The sequence below is a fragment of the Eucyclogobius newberryi genome, unplaced genomic scaffold (genome assembly GCF_026437365.1).
Source record: "Eucyclogobius newberryi isolate DKJ021-1_F unplaced genomic scaffold, fEucNew1.0.hap1 SCAF_16, whole genome shotgun sequence".
Lineage (NCBI taxonomy): Eukaryota > Metazoa > Chordata > Actinopteri > Gobiiformes > Gobiidae > Eucyclogobius > Eucyclogobius newberryi.
Window position 1 is genome coordinate 4,069,457 of NW_027315790.1, and position 13,111 is coordinate 4,082,567.

General features: G+C 44.6%; 1 protein-coding gene across 1 annotated transcript in view; it reads left to right on the forward strand.

Moving 5' to 3' along the window:
* The window catches only part of sema4ab (sema domain, immunoglobulin domain (Ig), transmembrane domain (TM) and short cytoplasmic domain, (semaphorin) 4Ab), a 39,504-nt gene extending 28,557 nt beyond the window's left edge, over positions 1–10,947 (forward strand). The window contains exons 9-14 of the mRNA XM_072447308.1: positions 1,318–1,462; positions 3,419–3,605; positions 3,719–3,828; positions 6,651–6,817; positions 6,958–7,046; positions 10,265–10,947. Coding sequence (XP_072303409.1) covers positions 1,318–1,462; positions 3,419–3,605; positions 3,719–3,828; positions 6,651–6,817; positions 6,958–7,046; positions 10,265–10,908 — 1,342 coding nt within the window. The 3' untranslated portion in view covers positions 10,909–10,947. The remainder of the gene's footprint in view (positions 1–1,317; positions 1,463–3,418; positions 3,606–3,718; positions 3,829–6,650; positions 6,818–6,957; positions 7,047–10,264) is intronic.
* Positions 10,948–13,111: the final 2,164 nt, after the last annotated feature.

Below are 13,111 nucleotides of genomic sequence, written 5' to 3' on the forward strand. Positions count from 1 at the left end.
ACAGGTGTTAGGGAGTACAGGTGTCAGGGAGTTCAGGTGTCAGGGAGTACAGGTGTCAGGGAGTACAGGTGTCAGGGAGTACAGGTGTCAGGGAGTACAGGTGTTAGGGAGTACAGGTGTCAGGGAGTACAGGTGTCAGGGAGTACAGGTGTCAGAGAGTACAGGTGTCAGGGAGTACAGGTGTCAGGGAGTACAGGTGTCAGGGAGTACAGGTGTCAGGGAGTACAGGTGTCAGGGAGTACAGGTGTCAGAGAGTACAGGTGTCAGGGAGTACAGGTGTCAGGGAGTACAGGTGTCGGGGAGTACAGGTGTCAGGGAGTACAGGTGTCAGGGAGTACAGGTGTCAGGGAGTACAGGTGTCAGGGAGTACAGGTGTTAGGGAGTACAGGTGTCAGGGAGTTCAGGTGTCAGGGAGTACAGGTGTCAGGGAGTACAGGTGTCAGGGAGTACAGGCACAGCACACCTATGTCAGGCTCCAGTGTTTGGAGTTCAATTGAAATGAATTGTACCACCTAATTATATTCTGATTGATGGACAGGTATGCATTTTTTCACAGGGATGTGAGGCAGCGGTGCTGAAGTCAATGTAGCATTGGCCTTTGGGTGTTCCAGGCGTTGCAGGACATTATCCTCTTCTGCATCACTGCAGCGGCTGTTTTTAGAACTGTTTTCAGAGCTTCAGTTCTCTCACCATCAGCTTCTCAAAGCTCTTCATCGTGTTAGGGTTCTGGGCCTGTAATCATTACCTTCTTTCGGGACAGTGTCTCTGGTAGGACTGTGTCTCTGGTAGGTCTGTGTCTCTGGTCCTACTGTGTCTCTGGTAGGACAGTGCTTCTGGTAGGACAGTGCCTTTGGTAGGACTGTGTCTCTGGTAGGACAGTGCCTCTGGTAGGACTGTGTCTCTGGTAGGACAGTGCCTCTGGTAGGACTGTGTCTCTGGTAGGTCTGTGTCTCTGGTCCTACTGTGTCTCTGGTAGGACAGTGCTTCTGGTAGGACAGTGCCTTTGGTAGGACTGTGTCTCTGGTAGGACAGTGCTTCTGGTAGGACAGTGCCTTTGGTAGGACTGTGTCTCTGGTAGGACAGTGCCTTTGGTAGGACTGTGTCTCTGGTAGGACAGTGCTTCTGGTAGGACAGTGCCTTTGGTAGGACTGTGTCTCTGGTAGGACAGTGCCTCTGGTAGGACAGTGCCTCTGGTAGGACTGTGTCTCTGGTAGGACTGTGTCTCTGGTAGGACTGTGTCTCTGGTAGGACAGTGCCTCTGGTAGGACTGTGTCTCTGGTAGCACAGTGTCTCTGAACGGGCCCCTTCTGTCTCCAGGCGGGTGAACTCTGGACACTCTGTGGTCTGTGCCTTCAGTCTGCTGGGCTTCAGGCTGGTGTTCTCTGGAAGCTACAAGATCCTGAACCGGGACACGCTGCAGTGGAGCTCTCGCCTCCAGGAGAAGCTGGCCAGCCCCGGGGAGGTGAGCTTTGAACCTTTCACACAAATTACTTTTAGCTTTAGTCTAGATTCAGTCAAATAATACTGTGTCAGTCAAGCTTTCCAATATAAGTCAGTGTAATCTTTCATTTGTCCAGAAGTGATCCGCCATGTCAAAGGTTTTCATCTGGAGAAGTTTTAAAAATTGTGCAAGTGTCTTGGCCTCAAAGGTGGTTTTTATCACAGAACAGAATCAAAAGCCTTCTCAGCATCCAAACCAATTATCACGGCTTTGTTTTGTTCTTTTGGATATGATTCATTATGTGTGAGGATCGTCTTATGTCGTTTGTCATGAATCGTGTCTGATCTTTGTGGATCACGTTTGGGAGGATTTGTTCCATTCGTTTGGACATAATTGAGGTGAATAAACGATAGTCACATTCAGGATAGAGAATGGTCTGTGTGAGGCATAGTCGTTCCTTCCCTTCATTAGTCATCAGGGATATGGCTCTTTCACACAAGGAGGGTCTGAGTTTTCTTAAATACTCAGTTAAAGTTGCCAAATGGAAAAGAGTAAGTGTGTTTTTTAAAGCTCTAAAGCTTTAAAAGATGAGCTCAGAGGTGAACACATCACTCCCGGAGATTTACTGTTTTTTGTCTTTGCACTTTGAATATCAGTAGTTGTTACTTCAACACCTAATCTTTTTGTTTTACTCTTAAGTCATGTAAAGAGAGAACATCAAAAAAAAGAAGGAAAAATTAGACTAAATAGACCCGTTACTGAGCAAATAATATTAATAATCCAAGATTCTGATGAGTTGGCATGAATATTCCACGTGTGTGCCTTAGGGGTTAAAGCACATTCTGAAATGATGTGTTTTGCTTTATTGGGGGGGGTCTGGGTGGGTCAGTATCTGGTGTAACCACCAAAATGTCTGCCAATGTTGTATATTGACAGGAACTGGAAGACAGTGTCATAGAAGTGTTTTCCAGAGCTTCACAAACATGCTCCAGCGGCTCGTGTCTGGTAAATGCTGCTGCGCAAGAACTGTGTACAGTTCAGACCTTTGCAACGTGGGGCCCGATCCCGCTGCAGCATGAGGTGATGGCGATGGATGAACCGCACAACATGTCACATATTGAGCATGTTTGAGATTTTTAAAGTTTGTATTTAACGTTTATTTAACAAGGAGCGTCCCATTAGAATAGATTATAAACCTCTTTTACAAGAGCGCCCAGGCCAAGAGCAGCAGTTACAGTTACAAATAACTGAAGACAAATATTTGCACATATTTGCCGTCTCCAATGATTTCAACTTGGTTTTAGAGACATTTACGTACAGGAACAATTTCCAATATTTCTGCAACATGTTCCCAGCAAAAGGAGCTGAACAAAGGCTCCGGTAAACGGCAGCGTGTCCAAGTTCCTGCCAATATCAAGCCATTTTCAGGTCACCAAAATGGGGTGTGATGGTGTAGCTGCAATACTAACATTAGCTTGACAGGATTTTGGCCCTGTCCAGGGTGTACCCCGCCTAAAGCCCAAAGTCACTGTGATAGGCCGTAGTCACCCGCAGTAGAAAATGAATGAATGAGCTTGACAGGATTGTTTTTCACTGAGGTACAATCTGAAGTTTAGAAGTCCATGTTCGGATCGGTCGTCTCCTGCTCCTTGTTTTTGCTGTTTTGTGGGTGAAATGGTGATTTTTAAGGCAAAGAAGACAGAGAGACAAAGTGAACTTGACTGCTCCTGTGTCATTCAGGTTGTACTTGGATTTATATCTATATTTTCTTTTTACACAGAAGTATAGTTTACAAAATATTGCGCCACTTTCTGGACCTTCTCTAATGTAACTGGACAACACGAGACTTACTTTGGACGTAAAATGAGCTTGTGCTCAGTTTTAAGCCTCTGAGGTTATAAAGCTTACATAAAAGTGCTGGTCCCCACTGGCCTCATCTTATGAGTCACTAAAACAAACCCGACATGTGATGTTCAGTGTGGGCTGCACAACGCCTCCGACAGTGGACTGCGTTTTGTCAAAGAAAACTTCCTGACCGAAGAGAGCGTGCGCCCGGTGGACAGGAGGCTGACCTTAGTGTCCCAGAACACTTACAACCACATCCGTGTGCAGAGGGTGCGGGTGGCCAGCGGGAGGCGCTACACCACACTCTTTCTGCTGACAGGTATGTGAGGAGTATGTAATGTGAACAAATACAGTCTGTGTATAATCCTATTATAAAGTATCACTCATATAATAATAATTATCCCTTTGACTAATTTGTTCCTGGTCTGTCAGTGTCAGGGTTCATCCACAAGGTGGTGCTGCTGGAGAGTGGACCTCATGTTATTGAAGAGATCCAAGTCTTCCAAACGCCTCAGACCATCACCAACATGAAGCTCTCCAAGGTTCTCTCTTGTCCTGCTTTATGTCCTGCTTTATATCCACAATAATACACTCATTCTTAAAGTGCTTTGATTCACAACAGGGTTAAAAAATAACAAAAACACACATTTGAACTTTCTATTAAACATGTTGCTAATGAACTTTGAGAGCAATTTTGCCATATCTTTCCTGCAGGATGACACTAGAGTGTTGGTCTGCACAGTTTGTGTATTATTCAAATAACATATGTGCAGCCTCTAAACACCTCGGGCTTCACAGAATGACACAAATACGAAGATTGTCAACGTAAAACCAAGACTGGCGTAAAGACTGTGTCATATAAAATATCTTTAGAAACATTCCCATTTTTCAAAACTTGTCATAATTTAAGCCTTTTATTGAGCAGTCTCGTTCCTGCAGCAGCAGCAGCAGCCGCCTCCGCGCTGGGGCCTCAAGGGCTGGAGCCTCCGCGCTGGAGCCTCCGCGCTGGAGCCTCCAGGCTGGAGCCTCCGCGCTGGGGCCTCCAGGCTGGAGCCTCCGCGCTGGAGCCTCCGCGCTGGAGCCTCCAGGCTGGAGCCTCCGCGCTGGGGCCTCCAGGCTGGGGCCTCCGCGCTGGGGCCTCCAGGCTGGAGCCTCCGCGCTGGAGCCTCCGCGCTGGAGCCTCCAGGCTGGAGCCTCCGCGCTGGGGCCTCCAGGCTGGAGCCTCCGCGCTGGAGCCTCCGCGCTGGAGCCTCCAGGCTGGAGCCTCCGCGCTGGGGCCTCCAGGCTGGGGCCTCCGCGCTGGGGCCTCCAGGCTGGAGCCTCCGCGCTGGAGCCTCCGCGCTGGAGCCTCCAGGCTGGAGCCTCCGCGCTGGAGCCTCCGCGCTGGAGCCTCCAGGCTGGAGCCTCCGCGCTGGGGCCTCCAGGCTGGGGCCTCCGCGCTGGGGCCTCCAGGCTGGAGCCTCCGCGCTGGGGCCTCCAGGCTGGAGCCTCCGCGCTGGGGCCTCCAGGCTGGGGCCTCCGCGCTGGGGCCTCCAGGCTGGAGCCTCCGCGCTGGGGCCTCCAGGCTGGAGCCTCCGCGCTGGGGCCTCCAGGCTGGAGCCTCCGCGCTGGGGCCTCCAGGCTGGAGCCTGGTGCAGGGTGGCCGTGTTTGCTTTACCGGAGCCCGGGGGACAAAAGGCTGAGCCAGGGACCACACTTCTGTCTGGGCCGCGGTCAGCTCTGACCAGGACATAGGAAGAGAGATTTGATTGAGAGCGAAGGCAGTTGAAGTGTGACATCAGAAGTGTTCGTTGTGTTGTCCACAAGTCTGACAGTGACCGGCCCAGAATGCACCAGTTCTAGTCCAGATGGCCAGTCCATTCCGGTTTTTCAGGACAATTGGGACAAAATTCAGGATTCCGAACTCATGCCTTGCACAGTGGCAGAGCAGTTAGATCTCTTGCCCCCCAATAAAGAGATCATGGGTTTGATTCCCGGGCCAGACCGACACCACCTGATCTCTCTGGGTGGAGTCTGCATGTCCTCCTTGGTGTGTCCAGCTTCCTCCTTCTGTCCAAAGACATGCGTTAGGTCAATTGGCAATTGTAAATAGGCCCTAGTGAATACTTGTCTGTGTCTCTTTGTTAATCCTGCGACGAGCCGGCCCCTCTCCAGGGTGTGCCCTGCCTAAGGCCCAAAGTTACTGAGATAGGCTCGGGCCCCTTACTGGGAAAAAGTGGTAGAAAATGAATGAATAGTTGATCAGCAGTTTTGGGGTAGCATTATGAGTAATCAGGATACTTTTGATGAGTAACTTAAGGCACAGTGTGAAGACCTGCAGCTGTTCACTGTGTGCAGTGTGAAGACCTGCAGGTGTTCACTGTGTGCAGTGTGCAGACCTGCAGCTGTTCACTGTGTGCAGTGTGAAGACCTGCAGCTGTTCACTGTGTGCAGTGGGAAGACCTGCAGGTGTTCACTGTGTGCAGTGTGCAGACCTGCAGCTGATCACTGTGTGCAGTGTGAAGACCTGCAGCTGTTCACTGTGTGCAGTGTGAAGACCTGCAGGTGTTCACTGTGTGCAGTGTGCAGACCTGCAGGTGTTCACTGTGTGCAGTGTGAAGACCTGCAGCTGTTCACTGTGTGCAGTGTGAAGACCTGCAGGTGTTCACTGTGTGCAGTGTGCAGACCTGCAGCTGTTCACTGTGTGCAGTGTGAAGACCTGCAGCTGTTCACTGTGTGCAGTGTGAAGACCTGCAGGTGTTCACTGTGTGCAGTGTGCAGACCTGCAGGTGTTCACTGTGTGCAGTGTGAAGACCTGCAGCTGTTCACTGTGTGCAGTGTGAAGACCTGCAGGTGTTCACTGTGTGCAGTGTGCAGACCTGCAGCTGTTCACTGTGTGCAGTGTGAAGACCTGCAGCTGTTCACTGTGTGCAGTGTGAAGACCTGCAGGTGTTCACTGTGTGCAGTGTGCAGACCTGCAGCTGTTCACTGTGTGCAGTGTGAAGACCTGCAGCTGTTCACTATGTGCAGTGTGAAGACCTGCAGGTGTTCACTGTGTGCAGTGTGCAGACCTGCAGCTGTTCACTGTGTGCAGTGTGAAGACCTGCAGCTGTTCACTTTGTGCAGTATGAAGACCTGCAGCTGTTCCAAATGAGTGTTTATTAAAGTGTATTTACACACGTGTTCAGAGTAAAACTGTGTGTTTATGGTCCAGTTTGTTATGGGCAAAATGGGTCATAAATGACTTATGGAAGAGGATGAGTTCTGTTGATGAAGTAGCAGTAAATGAAAGTCACTTTTACAACTACACAAACGTCAGTAGGACTGAGAATACTTCAAATACACGTCTGACAGAGCTGAGCTGAAGTGAGGGCCTCTCCCACAGGGCGTCATATTTATCGGGACATCTGAAGGAGTTCTGAGACTCCCATTGGCCAACTGCTCCTTCTACCGGACATGTCCCCAGTGCGTCCTGAGCCGGGACCCGTTCTGTGGTTGGGACAGTGGCAGACGCATGTGTGTGAGGGTGGGACGCTCTGTCCCCAGTGCTCTGTAAGTAACACACACAATATATATACACACACACACACGCACACACACACACACACACACACACACGCACACACACACACACAAACACACACACACACATACACAGACACACACACACACCTCTAACTCTGTGTGTTTAGGGTGCAGGACGTGGAGCGAGGACAGGTGGACGAGAACTGTGTGGTCTCTCGTCCCCACAGGGCCCAGTCTGGAGGACACAGAGCCACAGGTCAATATTGTACAATACGACTCGGCTCCATAAGACTTGACTTGTTTGTTTTAAAGTAGAAAAAGAGGTAAATCTTTGCTGTAGTGACCTGTGTGTGAACAAATACCACACGAGTTCAGAGCCAAAGAGGGGAAAGTACACAAGTATTTACTGTGAGTAATGATAAGTATAGGACAGTTTACAACCGTATATCCCGTCATTAGATGTAAGTTAAGGTGTTAAATGATTTATAAAACACATGTTTTAAAGGGTCTTGTCACTTCAGTCATTTCGTGTTTTAGAACATACTTGGAACAGGCCTCCTGCCTCGGTTTTTAAAAAGTACTTCTCCAGAGTACCTGAAGATAAGTACATTCATGTGGAGTAAGTGTAAAAGTATAAAAGTGTAAAAGTGTAAAAGTGTGAAAGTGTAAAAGTGTAAAGTGTCAAAGTGTGAAAGTGTCAAAGTGTAAAAGTGTGAAAGTGTAAAAGTGTCAAAGTGTCAAAGTGTAAAGTGTGAAAGTGTGAAAGTGTAAAAGTGTGAAAGTGTAAAAGTGTGAAAGTGTGAAAGTGTGAAAGTGTGAAAGTGTAAAGTGTGAAAGTGTAAAAGTGTCAAAGTGTAAAGTGTGAAAGTGTGAAAGTGTAAAAGTGTAAAAGTGTAAAGTGTAAAGTGTGAAAGTGTGAAAGTGTAAAGTGTGAAAGTGTGAAAGTGTGAAAGTGTAAAGTGTGAAAGTGTAAAGTGTGAAAGTGTGAAAGTGTAAAGTGTGAAAGTGTAAAAGTGTGAAAGTGTAAAATGTGAAAGCGTAAAGTGTGAAAGTGTGAAAGTGTAAAAGTGTAAAAGTGTAAAGTGTGAAAGTGTGAAAGTGTAAAAGTGTAAAGTGTGAAAATGTGAAAGTGTAAAGTGTGAAAGTGTGAAAGTGTGAAAGTGTGAAAGTGTAAAAGTGTAAAAGTGTCAAAGTGTAAAAGTGTGAAAGTGTAAAAGTGTAAAGTGTGAAAGTGTGAAAGTGTAAAAGTGTCAAAGTGTAAAGTGTGAAAGTGTAAAAGTGTCAAAGTGTAAAGTGTGAAAGTGTAAAAGTGTAAAGTGCGAAAGTGTAAAGTATGAAAGTCTGAAAGTGTAAAAGTGTGAAAGTGTAAAAGTCTAAAAGTGTGAAAGTGTGAAAGTGTGAAAGTGTGAAAGTGTGAAAGTGTGAAAGTGTAAAAGTGTAAAGTGTAAAGTGTGAAAGTGTGAAAGTGTAAAGTGTGAAAGTGTGAAAGTGTAAAAGTGTCAAAGTATCAAAGTGTAAAGTGTGAAAGTGTAAAGTGTCAAAGTGTAAAGTGTGAAAGTGTAAAAGTGTAAAGTGTAAAGTGCGAAAGTGTAAAGTATGAAAGTATGAAAGTGTAAAAGTGTGAAAGTGTAAAAGTGTAAAAGTGTGAAAGTGTAAAAGTGTAAAAGTGTAAAAGTGTGAAAGTGTAAAGTGTAAAGTGTGAAAGTGTGAAAGTTTGAAAGTGTGAAAGTTTGAAAGTGTGAAAGTGTAAAAGTGTAAAAGTGTGAAAGTGTGAAAGTGTAAAGTGTGAAAGTGCAAAGTGTGAAAGTGTGAAAGTGTGAAAGTGTAAAGTGTGAAAGTGTGAAAGTGTAAAAGTGTAAAGTGTGAAAGTATGAAAGTGTGAAAGTGTAAAAGTGTCAAAGTGTCAAAGTGTAATGTGTAAAGTGTGAAAGTGTGAAAGTGTAAAAGTGTGAAAGTGTGAAAGTGTAAAAGTGTAAAGTGTAAAGTGTGAACGTGTAAAGTGTGAAAGTGTGAAAGTGTGAAAGTGTAAAGTGTGAAAGTGTGAGTGTAAAAGTGTAAAGTGTGAAAGTGTGAAAGTGTGAAAGTGTAAAGTGTGAAAGTGTAAAAGTGTCAAAGTGTCAAAGTGTCAAAGTGTCAAAGTGTAAAAGTGTAAAGTGTGAAAGTGTAAAGTGTAAAGTGTGAAGGTGTGAAGGTGTGAAAGTGTAAAAGTGTGAAAGTGTAAAGTTTGAAAGTGTAAAGTTTGAAAGTGTAAAAGTGTAAAAGTGTAAAGTGTGAAAGTGTGAAAGTGTAAAGTGTGAAAGTGTGATAGTGTAAAAGTGTAAAAGTGTAAAAGTGTAAAGTGTGAAAGTGTGAAAGTGTAAAAGTGTCAAAGTGTCAAAGTGTCAAAGTGTAAAAGTGTAAAAGTGTAAAGTGTGAAAGTGTAAAAGTGTAAAAGTGTGAAAGTGTAAAAGTGTAAAAGTGTAAAGTGTGAAAGTGTGAAAGTGTGAAAGTGTAAAAGTGTAAAAGTGTAAAGTGTGAAAGTGTAAAAGTGTAAAGTGTGAAAGTGTGAAAGTGTAAAAGTGTAAAGTGTGAAAGTGTGAAAGTGTAAAGTGTGAAAGTGTAAAGTGTGAAAGTGTAAAAGTGTAAAGTGTGAAAGTGTAAAGTGTGAAAGTGTGAAAGTGTAAAAGTGTAAAAGTGTCAAAGTGTAAAGTGTGAAAGTGTGAAAGTGTAAAAGTGTGAAAGTGTGAAAGTGTGAAAGTGTAAAAGTGTAAAGTGTGAAAGTGTGAAAGTGTGAAAGTGTAAAAGTGTGAAAGTGTAAAAGTGTAAAGTGTGAAAGTGTAAAGTATGAAAGTGTGAAAGTGTAAAAGTGTAAAGTGTAAAGTGTAAAGTGTAAAGTGTGAAAGTGTAAAAGTGTGAAAGTGTGAAAGTGTAAAAGTGTAAAGTGTAAAGTGTGAAAGTGTAAAGTATGAAAGTGTGAAAGTGTAAAAGTGTAAAGTGTGAAAGTGTAAAGTTTGAAAGTGTGAAAGTGTGAAAGTGTGAAAGTGTAAAGTGTGAAAGTGTGAAAGTGTAAAAGTGTCAAAGTGTAAAGTGTGAAAGTGTAAAAGTGTCAAAGTATCAAAGTGTAAAAGTGTGAAAGTGTAAAAGTGTAAAGTGTGAAAGTGTAAAAGTGTGAAAGTGTGAAAGTGTGAAAGTGTAAAAGTGTCAAAGTGTAAAGTGTAAAGTGTGAAAGTGTAAAAGTGTCAAAGTGTCAAAGTGTGAAAGTGTAAAAGTGTAAAAGTGTAAAGTGTGAAAGTGTAAAAGTGTGAAAGTGTAAAAGTGTCAAAGTGTGAAAGTGTAAAAGTGTCAAAGTGTAAAAGTGTGAAAGTGTAAAAGTGTAAAGTGTGAAAGTGTAAAAGTGTGAAAGTGTGAAAGTGTAAAAGTGTCAAAGTGTGAAAGGCTCTCACACAGTGTCCAGGCCTCAGAGTTAAAGGACAGTGTTGGTGTGTTTGGTTGCAGCCCCGTGTCCTCCTGCTGAGCTGGTGTCAGTCTCTCTGAACGAGGTGGTGCGTCTCCACTGCCCCGCCCCCTCGCTCCTGTCCCTGCAGCAGTGGGAACGTCCCAACAGCCGACTGTCCAAGCAGCTGTACCTTCAGCTGGAGGACGGCAGCCTGAGCTTCGTGGCGACCCCGGCCACGCTGGGACTCTACCTGTGCGTGTCTGTGGAGAACGGCTTCCAGCAGACGATGGCCGTGTACCAGGTCCGACAGAACAGCGGCCCCCCGTCCTCCCCTGGCTCCGCCCCCGCGGCCCCCCTCACCGAGCACCGCTCACCCACCCGTGCACCTCCGGCCAGCACCACCCCGCCCAAACTCACCGCGCTCTACACTGAGCTGTCAGTGGTGCATAGAGACAGGGGCTTTGGGGAGGTCCCTGGGGGCCCCTGCTATCTGAAGGAGCTTCTCATTGTGAGTGTGCTGCTGGTGCTGTGCTTCAGTCTGCTGCTGACTCTGCTCATGTACACCGTCCTGCACTGCCACAACAGGACAGCCCCACAGCCCCTCGCCCCGCCCCGACAGAGAGGGGGCGAGACGGAGCCACCCCCCAAAGGTCAGCACAGTACCAGCAGCTCCAATGGACACCTGCCCAACGTCCCACTGTGACACAAGCGGACACAAAAGGACACCTGCCCAACGTCCCACTGTGACACAAGCGGACACAAAAGGACACCTGCCCAACGTCCCACTGTGACACAAGCGGACACAAAAGGACACCTGCCCAACGACACCTGCCGAACGTCCCACTGTGACACAAGTGGACACAAAAGGACACCTTCCCAACGTCCCACTGTGACACAAGTGGACACAAAAGGACACCTGCCCAACGTCCCACTGTGACACAAGCGGACACAAAAGGACACCTGCCCAACGACACCTGCCCAACGTCCCACTGTGACACAAGTGGACACAAAAGGACACCTGCCCAACGTCCCACTGTGACACAAGTGGACACAAAAGGACACCTGCCCAACGTCCCACTGTGACACAAGTGGACACAAAAGGACATGCCATGTTCCGTCAGTTTGGTCCAGAAATAAGTCTGGTCACTGTTTATTAAAGGAAATAAAACTCTCACTAACGGGACAGTTGAGGAAAGTATTCACTTGCTCAAAGGCACAACATGACTTCTCTGCTTGTTTGTTTACATGAACATTATATTTCTTTTCCTGGACTGTTGCACATGGCAGCTCCGTGGAGACAAGGTGAAGTTACCAAGCCAAGTGACATGTCAGATCTGTGGAGAGATGACCCCCCTCAGTGTTAGAACACATGTTTTTCAAGGTAATAGAATAATAGTAATGAAGTAATGGTAATAAAGGTAATGAGACACATTTATAATGCAAGATACACACGTTACATCACAAGACAAAGACAAAAGTGGCAAAGGCTGGATTTCACTTTTGATATAAAGCTTTACATTTACAAGATGGAATTTGTCTTGTTTAAATGGGATTTTAAATATATGTACTAAGTGTTGGAAACATTAGATACAGATTACAACATTGACATAAATGGTGATGAGCAATCAAAGGTTATTATTGAGACTTTGGGTAAAATGTCAAATGTGGGCGGGACTATCCTGTATCTGGCTTTTTAGAAAACAATGGAAAAAAAAAAACTTTTATACTTGTAACGTCTTTCACACAGATTCTCACATCTGACCTGTGTGGTCTCACTGGACCAATATATAGATATAATATATAGATATAATATATAGATATAATATATAGATATAATATATAGATGTAATATATAGATGTAATATATAGATATAATATATAGATGTAATATATAGATGTAATATATAGATATAATATATAGATATAATATATAGATGTAATATATAGATATAATATATAGATATAATATATAGATATAATATATAGATGTAATATATAGATGTAATATATAGATATAATATATAGTTGTAATATATAGATATAATATATAGATATAATATATAGATATAATATATAGATATAATATATAGATATAATATAGTGACTGTGGGAGGCGGGGCCATCAGAGTCGGGCTCTTCAGAGGTTTGTTCTAAGGGGGCGGGGCCTTTAGCAGCTTTAGGCCTGAAGAAGATGAAAATGGTTCTGTCGAGGGACCAATTCAAATTTCATTGGAAAATCGCAAAAAAACAAATCAAACAAGATTGAATTGGCCAGTGATTTGTAGAAAATGTTTGACAGCTCAATCGACCAACATACTGCAAAACACAGTGAGGAAGAAATACATCTTTTGGACTCTCAGTTGACCTGCCATGACCTAAGGTGCTGAAATAACTGATATTCAAAGTGCAATTAAAAGAGAAAAATACATGACACGTGATATAAAACTCTAGAAACTCACTTTCCTGCTCTTGTCACCTCTTAACTGGGCCTTAAACAAATACAAGCTGGAAACACGTTAAAGTCACGTCAAAAGAACAATGACGCCGGAAAACATGAAATAAATCAAACAAAAGGCACATTTACGTTACATTTGTAACGGCTGAAATCACAAAAACAGTTTCCTTAAAGAGCGACGATGAAAACAGATCAAACAATGATTAAACATCATGTGAATAAAGGAAATAAAGTCCTCTGGATTTAGACCTGGCAATAAAAACTACAAGGAACATTAAAGCCCAAAAATAACACACTTTACACACTTTACAGACTTTACACACTTTACAGACTTTACAGACTTTACAGACTTTACACACTTTACAGACTTTACACACTTTACAGACTTTACAGACTTTACAGACTTTACACACTTTACACACCTCACACACTTTACACACTTTACAGACTT